Genomic DNA, 13,584 nt, shown 5'->3' on the forward strand with positions numbered 1-13,584 from the left:
TACCAACACATCTTAACCAAAGATATGGTCAAAGACTCTGTCAAACACTAAAATTTACAAACTGTTTCTAATTCTCTAATTCATCCATTCTGATAAACCTATTAAGAAATGAAGGATGAGGCTGGCATTGTTGCACAAGGGGTTAAGCCACCACCACTTGAAATGCTGGCAGTCCATACAGGCACACCAGTTCAAGACCTGGCTGCTCCACTTCTGATCCAGCTCCCTACTAATGCACTGGGAAGGCAGTGGAAGATGGCCTAAATCCTTGGGGCCCTGCACACAGATGGGAGATCCAGATGGAGTTCCAGGCTCATGGCTTTGGCCTGGCTCAGACCTAGCCATTGTGGCTATTTGGGGAGTGAATCAGGGGAAGGAAGATCTCTCTCCTTCCCCGTCCCCCATTGTAACTCTGCCTTTCAAATAAATAAATAGAACTTAAAAAAAAGAAAAAAGAAGAAAAAGAAGAAATGAAGGAAATTAATTTAATATAATATGTTCTTGGTAGGCAACTTGGTTTTCTCTGCCGGACATTTTTTCATAAATGTTTAAAACCTTCTAAAATTTATTTCTAAAAACTTGTCAAAGATCAATAAAAAGTTTACTGGGTTATAATTTCTAGAGCCCAGACTTTCCCTTTCTGAAAGATTGAAGCCTGGGGTGGGCCTTTGGCCAAGCAGTTAAGATGCTCATATCATATATTGGAGTGCATGGATTAAATGCCCAGCTCCAGCTTCCTGGTAATGTGGAACCAGGAAGGCACTGATGATGGTTCAAATTCTTCAGTCCCTTCCACCCACATGGGAGACCTGGGTTGAATTCCAGGATCCCAGCTTTTGCCTGGCCCAGCTCCAGCCACTGAAGAGATTTGGAGAGTAAATCGCAAAAGGGAGATCTCTCACTCTCACATAAATTTTTTTAAAAAATCAAGTTCACATCTGATCATCTATAGGTACCCATTATATCTGTCATGAAATCTCAACGACCACTTAATGATTTAATGAAGTCATGTGTATCCACTGGCAACTAGATAAACACTCACGTATATGAAGAAAATTAAAATAAATTAAGTACTAGTAAGTGAATCATCTCACTACTTTAACTACCACAGTCCATAGTTCTTTTATACTAATAATTATTACTTCTTTCCAACTCAAAGACTATTTCTCCCTACAGAATCAGGCAATTTTGAAATACAAACTGAGATCCATTCTTCTTAAAAATGTGATGATTTTCTTGAAGCTTAATTTTTTACTTTAAAAGAATTTATGGGGGCTAGTATTGCAGTATAGCAGATAAAACTGTCACCTGTGATGCCAGCCACCCATATGGGAGTCGGTTCATGTCCCAGCTGCTCCATTTCCACTCTAGCTCCCTGAGAGTAGCCTGTTAAAAGCAGTGAAAGATGGTCCAAGTGTTTGGGACCCTGACACCCTTGTAGAAGACTCAGATGAAGCTCCTGGCTCCTGGCTTTGGCCTGGCCCAGTGCTGGCCATTGTGGCCATCTGGGGAGTGAACCGGTGGATGGAAGATTGAACTACGTTCCTACACCTTTGACCCCCTTGTAACTGAAAAGGTAAAGTCTCAGAGAGAGAGGGAGAGACAAAGAGAGAGATCTTCATTATGTTTATAAATAAAATTTAAAAAGAGAGAGGATTATAATGTATATAAACATTATATAATGTTTATATATAAATATATATATTTACTCTTAGGAAAATGACTTAAAATTTTGGTAAATAGTGTCTAAAAATAAAAAAAAGAATTTTCATGCAAATAAGTATCAAATACATAGACAGCAAAAACAAATTTCTAAATCATTATATACTGTAACTAGCACATGCTTACTAAGTACCATGCACAACATTAAACATTTAACACATTAAATCTTTGAAACAATCTTGTAAAGCACCTAAAAGTGGAGGAAATTAATGCCACAGATGGGTATTCCATAACTAAAGGACATAAGTATCAGGCAGTCTGGCTCCAGGACCTAGTCTTAGTAGATAGCATAGTAGCTCTCTCTATGACTATTGAAAAGAATGAGATTGGTAAGAATCATTTGGTAAAAGGCTTATAGGGATAAATCAGGTTGACAATGTCTAAATCACTGATTCATCAAAATATCACAGAGAGAGTATTTCCTGCATGATGTAATATGAAGTACATATCACCATTCTTGAAAAATTTTTGCCAAAAGAAAGATAAAACTATGAAGCCTACAGTATTATTTTTAAGACTTTTATTTATTCATTTATTTATATGAAAGGCAGAGTGATGAGAGAGAAGAGAGACAGACCTTTCAACCGCTGGCTCACTCCCCAAATGGCCATAACAGCCAGGGCTGGGCCAGGCCAAGGCCAGGATTCTGGAATTCCATCCCAGCCTCCCACATTGGGGTAGGAACCCAAGCATCTGGACCATCATCTGCTGCTTTCGCAGTTGCGTTAATAGACAGCTATATTGGAAGTAAAGCAGCCAGAACTTGAACCAAGTGTAGCAAGCTATGGTTTAACTCAATACACCACAATGCTGGCCCAAGGCTGTGGAATTATGCAAACATGGTACTCAAAAGAAATGATAACCAAAGAAGTCCTATATGCTTAAATATGCACAGGAAAATACTGAGGAATCTGTATCCTCCTCTGGAAGGTTGGACTAAAAAGAGGGACATTTATTTCACCTTATTCCAGATTGTTTTACTTTTCTCACAACAAAAACTGAAGTACTCTTTAAGAGCGATTATTTATAGTCATGGTAGATAATTAACAAAGATCTTATTAAATTAAAGAGGTAGAATCAAAATGGGGACAAAAATTATGGATATTATTTAAATAGGCAGAAAGTATTAAAAAGAGCAAGCAAAGGGAAGGAAATCAATTTCTGGATCAAGGAAACACATGGATGTCAGTCAGGAAAAATTACAAAAAATAAGGGTAAAAAGGCCTTTCATTGGCCAAAATATTTGAGCTTCATCATGAACAAAATGGAGAACAACTGAAAATTTGTATAAAGTCAGGCTTCGATGACTATGGTCTTTCATAAAAAATTAACCAAGCACACATTTACAACTCAAAATGAAGCAGCTAGAATATTATTTATGTATCTATCTGGGGAATGAGTTTTGTGTTGCATTATCACTCAAATACTTTTATTTTTTTTAAAGATTTTTATTTACTATTTTATTTGAAAGGCAGAGTTGCAGAGAGAGAGAAAGAGGCAGAGACAGAAAGAGAGATCATCCATCTGCTGGTTCACTCCCCAGATGGCCAAAATAGCTGGAGCTGGGATAATCTGAAGATAGGAGTCAGGTGCTTTTTCTGAGTCTCCCAAGTGGGTGCAGGGGGCCAAGGACTTGGGCCATCCTCTGCTGCTTTCCCAGGCACATTAGCAGGGAGCTGAATGGGAAGTGGAGTACTCGAACCAGTGCCCATATGAGATGCTGGCACCACAGGCAGCCAAGCCACAACCACAGAGCTGCTAAGTCACAACATTGGCCCCCACTCAAATATTTTTCACGTGAAATAAGCTGTATTCCACTACTTCCCAATACAGATCCTTATTATTTAAAAAAAAAAAAAAAACTTAGTATAAATCTATACTTTTCTGAAAAGATTCTCATACCCTGAATGTTAGGAAAATGACGCAGTCTAATCTGTGGCGCGATCTATACCTGATTTACATCCTATGCCCTGGTTCCCGCCGCCATTGCTGAAAGCCAGGTGACCACATGGCCCAACCACCGTTGTCAAGCTCCACCCTCATCCTAATGGGATTCGCTGCTCCTGCTTCCCTGCCCACCTTCCGGCAAAGTTTTAAAAGGATCTGCTCCTGATCTGGGCTCTCTCTAGCCTCCTCTTCTCTCACACACCTCTCTCCTCTCTTCTCTTTCTCTCTTACTCTCCTTTTCCTTCTTTGCCCCTTCCCTCCAGTCTGCTGCGTTTTCCCCAATAAACTCTTTCCCTTACTCTGCTGTTTGGTGTGTTTTGTGACAGCGTAACACTGAATGACTCAAATATTTGCCAAACAAATTAAAAATAACTCTGTATGTCTATAATTATAAGCTACAATACAAATAGTAAAATAATAAGTACTAGTCCTTAAAAATTGCTTATAAGGTGATACCTAATAATTTTAGCAAGGTCATTTTTTATTATCTATAACAGAAAACCCAATTCAAATGAATTTAGGCAAATTTATCAGATCTTAGGACTGAACATTCCATAAAACTACCTTTGGAGTCTAAGATGTTCACAGCATCAGCGATTCCACTTCTCTACTGCTCTGTTCTCCTCCATATGACTTGAATATGTAATCAGAAATTCAGATAACTATTTGTTTTTCATCCACATTCCTAAAAGTTATATATATGAATTGGTTTAAAAGAAAAAGTGGGGCCGGCGCTGTGGCGCAGCAGGTTAACGCCCTGGCCTGAAGCACCGGCATTCCACATGGGCGCCGGTTCAAGACCCGGCTGCTCCACTTCCAATCCAGCCCTCTGCTGTGGCCTGGGAAAGCAGTAGAAGATGGCCCAAGTCCTTGGGCTCCTGTACCCACGTGGGTGGGCTCCTGGCTTCAGATCGGCGCAGCTCAGGCCATTGCGGCCAATTGGAGAGTGAACCAATGGATGGAAGACCACTCTCTCTGCCTCTCCTCTTTCTGTGTAACTCTGACTTTCAAATAAAATAAATAAATCTTAAAAAAAGAAAAAAAGAAAAAGAAACAAAAGGGTAGACTGCTGCCTGGGTGTACTGCGTAATACATTCCAACTTTCTGGCTGAAAACAATCTCTATAATCCTTGACAAAGGGTAAACAAAGTGAGCCTAACAATCACACCACTGTTATGCCTGGAGGCACTTCTGAACATTAATGCAGAAAGTGGGAACACAAGGCAAGTCTGGCTGCTAGTTTGGAAAGACAAAAGGGGGTTAAAATTTGGGGGACAGCATAGCAGAAAAGATTCAAGGCAAGCACTGTGACACATAGATTAAGCTAAGGCCTGCAATGCCACCAACCCAGATGCTCCACTTCTGACCCAGTTCCCTGCTAACATGTCTGGGAAAGCAGTAGAAGACGGCTCAAATCCTTGGGCACCTGAACCCACATGGGAGAGCCAGATAGAGTTCCTGGCTCCTGGCTCCTGGCTCTGGCCTGGCCTAGCCCAGCCATTTTTAGTGCTTGAGGAACGAATCAGCAGATGGTAGATAACTATCTCATATACACCCCTGCGGCCTGTCTCTCCTTCTCCCTGTAATTCAAATAAATAATTTAAAACAAAACAAAACAAAAAAAGAACTCCAGAAACTGACACAGTAGTCCTTGAGTCTTTCATTGAATATCAATCTACACAAATGTAAAATATATATAACAGGGCCAGCGCTGTGGCACAGCCTGCAGTGCTGGCATCCCATATGAGCATCAGTACCAAGTCCTGGCCCAAGTCTTTGGGCTCCTGCACCTGTGTGGAAGATCTGGAAGAAGCCCCAGGCTCCTCGCTTCAGATCAGACCAGCTCTGGCCACTGCAGACATTTGGGGAATGAACCACAGGATGGAAGACCTCTCTCTCTCTCTCTCTCTCTCTCTGCCTTTGCCTCCTAGAACAATTACTGGGGAGCTGTAAGCACAACAGTTCCCAGAGCTTACTCAGGGCTAGGAATTATTTACATTCACACCAAAACCAGAATGGAAAGTCATCACTATAATAATATTGTGTGACACACATTATGAATTCTAGTTTGCTGAGTACTAAATCAAATTTATTTTGTTTTGTTTAGCAGTTAAGTTTCTTGTCCATAAGTTCAGAACTTTTATGGTTTATTTATAAACTATTTTGTCTAGAGTAACTGTCTCTTTAGTGATAGTTACCAGAGTAACTGTCTCTTTAGTGCTAGTTACCAATGAAATTTCTTTCTTCTGCAGTATTTAATGTATCATTAGTAACATCCAATAAAATTTCCATTTCAGACTTTGCATATTAGAAACTGTAGAAGAATTTATAATTTGAGAAAAGAGCAGCAGAAACTATGCAAAATTAAGCACAGAGGAGAAAAAAATGAAAAACCATAAGCAGAGCTTTATGGAACAATATCAAGCAGCCCAAAGTATGTGAAATGGAATCTGCGGTATAAAGGAGAAAAATATTTGAGGAACTAATGCTGAAATTTTTTCAAATTTCATAAAAACTATACCCACAGATAAAAGAAATTCAACAAATGCTAAGCAGAATACAAATAAAATCACATCAAAGGATACTATAATCAAACTAGTGAAAACTAATGCTAAAAATATTTTTAATAAATTTTAAAAGTATTTATTTATTTATTTGAAAGGCAAAGAGTCAGAGAGAGAGAGAAATACAGAGACAGAAAGAGCCAGGGAGGGAGGAAGACACAGACAGAATCCTTCAAACTGCTGGTTCGCTCCCCAGATACCTGCAACAGCCAGGGCAAGGTCAGGCCGAAGCCAAGAGCCTGGAACTCAATCCAGGTTTCTAATGTGTGTGGCACAGACCCAAGTATTTAGCCATTACCTGCTGCCTCCCAGGGTGCACAATAGCAGGAAGCTGAGAACTGGGCACAGAATCAGGTCTCTAACTCAGGCACCCCAGTATGGAATAAGGGTATTCCAAGCAGCATCTTAATCGTTGTGCCAAATACCTACCTCTTAAAAAAAATTTTTTTAAAGCAGCCAGAGGAACAATCATGCAAAAAGGACTGAATGTGAAAAATGACTAGAGATTTCATCTCTGAAATTATATAAGTCAAATATAACAGAAAAACAGAAGAATCTTTAAATTGGTGAAAGGGGAGGGGGCCGGCGTTGTGGCACAGTAGGCTAATCCTCCACCTGCTGCGTCGGCATCCCATATGGGCACCGGTTCTAGTCCCAGCTGCTCCTCTTCTGATCCAGCTCTCTGCTGTGGCCTGGGAAAGCAATAAAAGATGGCTCAAGTCCTTGGGCCTCTGCACCCACGTGGGAGACCTGAGGAAGCTCCTGGCTCCTGGCTTCAGATCAGCGCAGCTCCAGCCATTGCAGCCATTTGGAGAGTGAACTAGCGGACGGAAGACCTCTCTCTCTGTCTCTGCCTCTCACTGTCTGTAACTCTATCTCTCAAATAAATAAAATCTTTAAAAAAATAAAATAAAATAACATAAAAAGAAAAGGATTAAGAAAAAAACAGAGGGAAAAAACATGCTGACTTAGACTCATATACCAACAGTAAATATTTGTTAAAAGTAAAAGCAAAATGAAAATACTTTCAGACAAGCAAAACTAGAACATATTGTTAGTAGACCTGCAAGGTACTTAAAGCTAATTTTTCAGACAGGATATATTAAATGAACACATGAATTTATACAAAGAAATAAAAAGCATCAAAATTAAGAAATATAGATAAACAGAAGATATTTTTTCTCATTTTTAAATTTTTAAAGGATGTTTTAGTAAAATAAAAATACATTAGTAAATGTATTACAGGAATTTTTGGCAACAAAAAAAGTCAGAAAGCAGAGAATGGCAGTATTCTGTTGTAAAGTTCTTACATTATACTCGAAGTGCTATAACAGCATAAGCCCTAGTGTAACCACTCTTCATCTGTAACTACAGGATCCATGTATCTGGGAGATGCTTTCATGGGGTCTGCAAAGTCAGAATTATATTCATAATAGTGCAATAGTTCACCTTTGTCACTGTGTTGACATTTGCACTAATGGTGATAAAGCAATGTTAACTAAAACTGCTGGTACTCTAGGCCAAATCAAAAGAATGGCACCAATTGTAGCAGCAATCACTGTACTCTTCATACCATACATTTGAAGTTTAAGTAACAGAGGTGACAGAAATGGCCAGGTTCACTTAACATCCATGATGAAGCCACAAACACCACTAATTGTATTAAATTTTGTCATATGATTAAGCAACTTTTAACTATTCTGCATGATAAAAAAGTATACATAATGAACTTCTGCAGCACCATGGTTGCCCAAAGACAAGCATCTGTGCAATTATTTGAGCTGTAAACTAGACATTTTTCATGAATATTATTTTTACTAAAAGGAAAATGATTACAACTATAGTTACAAGAATCTTCTCAAAAGTCAGACAATAGTCCTTTTGTCTTTATGGTACTTCTCACCCAAAATTATAAATCTAGTTAAATCATGAGACAAACACAAATGAAGGGGCATTCTGGAAAACACCTGACTAGTACTCTTTAAAACTGCCAAGCTCTTTACATAAGGAAAGATTGCGGGCGAGCACTGTGGCACAGTAGGTTAAAGCCCTGTCCTGCAGTGCCAAAATCTCTTATGGGTGTAGGTTCAAGTCCTGGCTGCTCCACTTCTGATCCTGCTCTCTGCTAACGTGCATGGGAGAGCAGCGAAGGATGTCCCAAGTGCTTGGGCCCCTGTACCCATGTGGAAGACCCAAAAGAAGCTCCTGGCTCCTGACTTTGGCATGGCCCAGCCTCAGTTGTTGCAGCCATTTGGGGAGTGATCCAGCAGGTGGAAGACCTCTCTCTGTCTCTACCTTTGTGTAGCTCTGCCTTTCAAATAAAATAAATCTTTAAAAAAAAAATAAGGAAAGAATGAGAATCTATTAAAGGTTAGGGAGACTAAGAAATCATGATAAGGAAATACAATGATATCCTGGATTGAGTCCTGAAAAAGAAATAGAACACTAATAGAGAAACTGGGTGAAAGTTAAGTAAATTTACTTTTGGAATTTAGTTTCGGAAATATCCAAGGTAATATAAAACGTTAACATTAGGACAAAATGGCTGAGAAGTATTGAACGATTCTATAAATTATCTTTGGAACCGTTCTGTAAATCTAAATCACTCTAAAATTTTTTAAAAATTGGGTGCCGGCGCTGTGACATAATGGTAAAGTCATCGCCTGCAGTGCTGGCATCCCAAACGGGTGTCTGTTTGAGTCCTGGCTGCTCCACTTCTGGTCCAGCTCTCTGCTATGGCCTGGGAAAGCAGCAGAGGATGGCCCAAGTCCTTCAGCCCCTACACCCATGCTGGGGAACCAGAAGGAGCTCCTGGCTCCTGGCTTTGGATTGGCTCAGCTCCAGCCATGGCGGCCATTTGGGAAGTGAATCAACCAATGGAAGACCTCTCTCTCTGCCTTTACCACTCTGTACTCTGCCTTTCAAATAAATAAATAAATCTTTTAAAAAATTATTAAAGCAAACAAAAAGATCAAGTGAGCCAGGGATTTCAAGGATAGCAACTAAACATAACTGTTGTCAATAATAAAATTCAGAATTTCAAGTTAAGAATTAAAATCCTACAAAGCTTGTAAATATCACCACATATTCGACAACTTCCCATAAACTTACTAATGAGATCTATAATTCTTGGATACTGTATAATGAAATGTGCAACATTTCAGAGATCTGCATATTGACGAATCAACATTTTCCAATAACCAATGCATGATGTTACAAAACCATGCATGGGTAAAAATATCCTTGCAAAATGCAAGACAGACAAACAGATTTCAATATAATAGAGGTACACAGTTTCTGATTGGATGATACTACTTACTTTTAAGAAACTACCACCTGATGAATTTTGGAACAGTTTAAAAAATATTTATAATGATCTGAAAAAGCTATTATATGCTCTTACCTTACTATGCACATAACTGTGAGGCAAGATTTTCTTTATGTACTTAAACTAAAATATGATATAGCAGATTGAATGCAAGAGTAATTATGAGAACTGAGCCTTCTTTTATTAAGCCAGACACTGAATGGATGTAAAAAAGTGTAAAACAATGCCAACTTCCCCATTAATTATTTTATAATCATTATGTTTCATATATTATTTATGTTCTATTCTGTTCCATTGGTCTATCCATCTGCTTTTGTGCCAGTACCAGGCTGTTTTGATAATAACTGCCCTGTAGTGTGTCTTGAAATCTAGTATTGTGATGCCGCTAGCTTTGTTTTTGTTGTATAAGATTACTTTAACTATTTGGGGTCTCCTGTGTTTGTATATGATGTTCTGCATCATTTTTTCTGTATCTGAGAATAATGACCTTAAGTATTCTGATTAGTATCACATTGAATCTGTAAATTGCTTTTGGTACTATGGATATTTTGATGATTTTTATTCTTCCAATAAATGGACATGGAAAATTTTTCCTTTATTTCGTATCTTCTTCTAATTCTTTAGTGTTTTGTAATTCTTATTGTAGAGATCTTTGACATCCTTGGTTAAATTTATTGCAAGGTATTTTAATAGTTTTGTAGCTACTGTGAATGGGATTGATCTTAGAAGTTCTTTCTCAGCTGAGATAATGTCTGTGTATACAAAGGCTGCTGATTTTTGTGTGTTTCTGTTATATCCTGTCACTTTATCAAACTCTTCTATGAGTTCCAATAGTCTCTTAGTGAAGTCTTTTAGATCTGCTATATATATAATCATGCCATCTGCAAATAGAGATAGTTGGACTTCCTCCTTCCCAATTTGTATCCCTTTGGTTTGTATCCCTAATGGTTCTGGCTAAATCTTCAGTACTATATTGAATAGCAATGGTGAGAGTGGGCATCCCTGTCTGGTACCAGATGTCAGTGGGAATGCTTCCAACTTTTCCCCCATTCAATAGGATGCTGGCCATGGGTTTGTCATAAATTGCCTTGACTGTGTTGAGGAATGGCCCTTCTATGCCCAATTTGCTTGGAGTTTACATCATGAAAAGGTGTTGTATTTTATCAAATGCTTTCTCTAAATCTATTCAGATAATCATGGTTTTTGTTCTTCAATTTGTTAATGTGATGTATCACATTGATTGATTTGCAAATGTTGAACCATCCCTGCATACCAGAGATAAATCCCATTTGGTCCAGGTGAATGATCTTTCTGATTGAAATTCTGTTGAATTTGATTGGCTAGTATTTTGTTGAGGATGTTTGTGTCTATGCTCATTAGGGAAACTGATTTATAGTTTTCTTTCTCTGTTGTATCCTTTTAAGATTTAGGAATTATAGTGATGCTGGCTTCATGGGAAGAATTTGGGAAGATTCCTCCCTTTCAATTGTTTTAAATAGCTTGAGAAGAATTGGAGTTAGTTCTTTAAATGTCTGGTAAATGTCAAGCCATTTGGTCCTGGGCTTTTCTTTGTTGGGAGGATCTTTATTACTGGTTCAATTTCCATTTTGGTTATGGTCTGTTTAGGTTTTCTATGTCTTCTTGGCTCAATTTAGGTAGGTTCTATGTGACCAGGAATTATCCATTTCTTTTAGGTTTCTTTTAGGTTTGTTGGCATATACATCTTTATAGTAATTTCTGATGATTCTTTGTGTTTCTGTGGTGTCTGTTGTTATGTTTCCTTTTTCATCTCTAATTTTATTGATCTGGGTCTTCTCCCTCTTTTTTGGTTAGTTGGGCCAATGGTGTGTCAATTTTGTTTGCAAAACCAGCTCTTCATTTTGCTGATATTTTGTATTGTTTTTTGGTTTCAATTTTGTTGATTTCTAATTTTAATTATTTCTTTTCTCCTACTAGTTTTAGGTTTGGTTTGCTGTTGTTTTTCTAGGTCCTTGAGATGCACTGGAAGCTCCTTTATTTGGTGCCTTTCCAATTTCTTGATGTAGGCACAAATTGCTATAAACTTTCCTCTTAACACTGTTTTTGGCGGTATCCCATAAATTTTGATGAGAAAGAGAAAGGTATCTCCTTCTTTGATGAACTGTTCTTTCCACTGGGATCTCACTCGCAGAGATCTTTCACTTAGGTTTGTTTTTGTTTGTTTGTTTGTTTGTTTGTTTTGCCAGAGTGTCTTGGCTTCCCATGCCAGAAATACTCTCATGGGCTTTTCAGCTGGATCTGCATGCCTTAAGGGCTGATTCTGAGGCCAGAGTGCTGTTTAGGACATCCGCCATTCTATGAGTCTGCTGTGTATCCCGCTTCCCATGTTGGATGGTTCTCTCCCTTTTTTATTCTATCGGTTAGTATTTTTAGACACTAGTCTTGTTTATGTGATCCCTTTGACTCTTAGTCCTATCATTATGATCAACTGTGAACAGAAATTGATCACTTGGACTAGTGAGATAGCATTGGTACATGCCACCTTGATGGGATTGAATTGGAATCCCCTGGTATGTTTCTAACTCTACCACTTGGGGCAAGTCAGCTTGAGCATTCAAGGTGACTATTGTTAAGCAACAACTTTGCCCTGCTGTTTTTCCATAAATATTCCTAATTTTTATTTTGTATTTCCTTTGTACTTTTACTAGAGATTTTCTTCCTTTACTTCCTTTCATAGTAATGACAATGTTTCTGTGTTTCTCTGTGCAGCACATCCTTAAGCATTTTTGTAAGGCACGATGGGTGATGACAAATTCTTTCAATTTCTGTTATGGAAGGGCTTTATTTCATCTTCTTTCAAAAATGAGAGTTTTGCATCTACAGTATTCTGGTTGAAATTTTTTTTTCTCTTAAGACTTGGAATATATCTTGCCATTCTCTCCTAGCCTGTAGGGTTTCTGATGAGAATTCAGCTGTGAGTCTAACGGAGATCCTCTGAAAGTAATCTGGAGTTTCTCTTCTGTACATTTTAGAATATTTTATGTATATGTTACTGTTTAGTGTGGGGAGCAATTCGGACTAGACTAAGTTACTGGAATTAAGACTTATTCTATGCATCTGCTCTCCCACAATATGGCGCTGGGAGAGAAGAAAACAGCTTTTACACAGCTGCCTCCAGTTCAACCAATAAACTGTAGGACTTGCTCCTGATTGGAGAGCAGCGTACTCGGCGTGTGGGCAGCCGAGTTAGGATTGGCGGAGGAGGACTATAAAGGAGGAGAGAGACGGCATGCACCAGGAACATCTAAGGGGAACATCTAAGGGGAACACCTGTGCAGCCCCCGAGAGAGCCGGCCGGCGGTGTGCCGCTCCCCTGCGGAAGTGGGGAATGTGGCCAGGGGGAACTGCCCTTCCACGGAGGTGGAAGGGACAGTAGCCAACCCGGGAAGAACCAGCAGCAAACCCGGGGAGGGCCGAGCAGACGAAAGAACAGCGCAGGGTCCTGTGTCGTTCCTCCACGAAGAGGGGGAGCGACAGTTTAGAGTTTGACTACAATGTGTCATGGTGAAGACCTTCTCTGGTCTTGCCTATTAGGAGTTCTATGTGCTTCGTGTACTTGGATGACTCTTTTTTTTCCAACTTAGGGAAGTTTTCTGTAATTATTTCATTAAAAAGACTTTCTAATCCATTCTCTTTCCATGCCTTCAAGAACTCCTAAGACCCGTATGTTGGGTCATCTGATAGTATCCTATAGATCTCCAACAGCGTTTTTTAGTTTTCTAATTTCTTTTTGTATTTGGTCTGACTGTATAAAAATTTCCTGTGCTTTGTTTTCTAACTTGGATATTCTTTATTCTACTTCACTGAGTCTGTTGTTAAGGCTTTCCACTGCATTCTATATTTGTTCTATTGAATTCTTCATTTCCAAGTTTTCATTTTGATTTAACATCTCAATTTCATGAAGAAATTTTCTTTCATGTCATGTTCGGATTTCATTAGTTTGTAGATTTGCTTCTGATTACTTATAAGTAATCCTATGATCAA

At 38.8% G+C, this 13,584-nt stretch overlaps 1 protein-coding gene across 10 annotated transcripts in view; it reads right to left on the bottom strand.

Moving 5' to 3' along the window:
* The window catches only part of TBC1D12 (TBC1 domain family member 12), a 131,632-nt gene that overhangs the window by 41,214 nt on the left and 76,834 nt on the right, over nt 1-13,584 (bottom strand). Inside the window, exon 1 of one of the 10 annotated variants that reach the window (XM_051823426.2) lies at nt 1,309-1,610. The exons of the other annotated variants lie outside the window; for them this stretch is intronic. Within the exon in view, the coding sequence (XP_051679386.2) occupies nt 1,309-1,344 (36 nt within the window). The 5' untranslated portion in view covers nt 1,345-1,610. Of the gene's footprint in view, nt 1-1,308; nt 1,611-13,584 lie in introns of those variants that run through there. 10 annotated transcript variants of the gene reach the window in all.

This window comes from Oryctolagus cuniculus, chromosome 15 (genome assembly GCF_964237555.1).
Source record: "Oryctolagus cuniculus chromosome 15, mOryCun1.1, whole genome shotgun sequence".
Classification (NCBI taxonomy): domain Eukaryota; kingdom Metazoa; phylum Chordata; class Mammalia; order Lagomorpha; family Leporidae; genus Oryctolagus; species Oryctolagus cuniculus.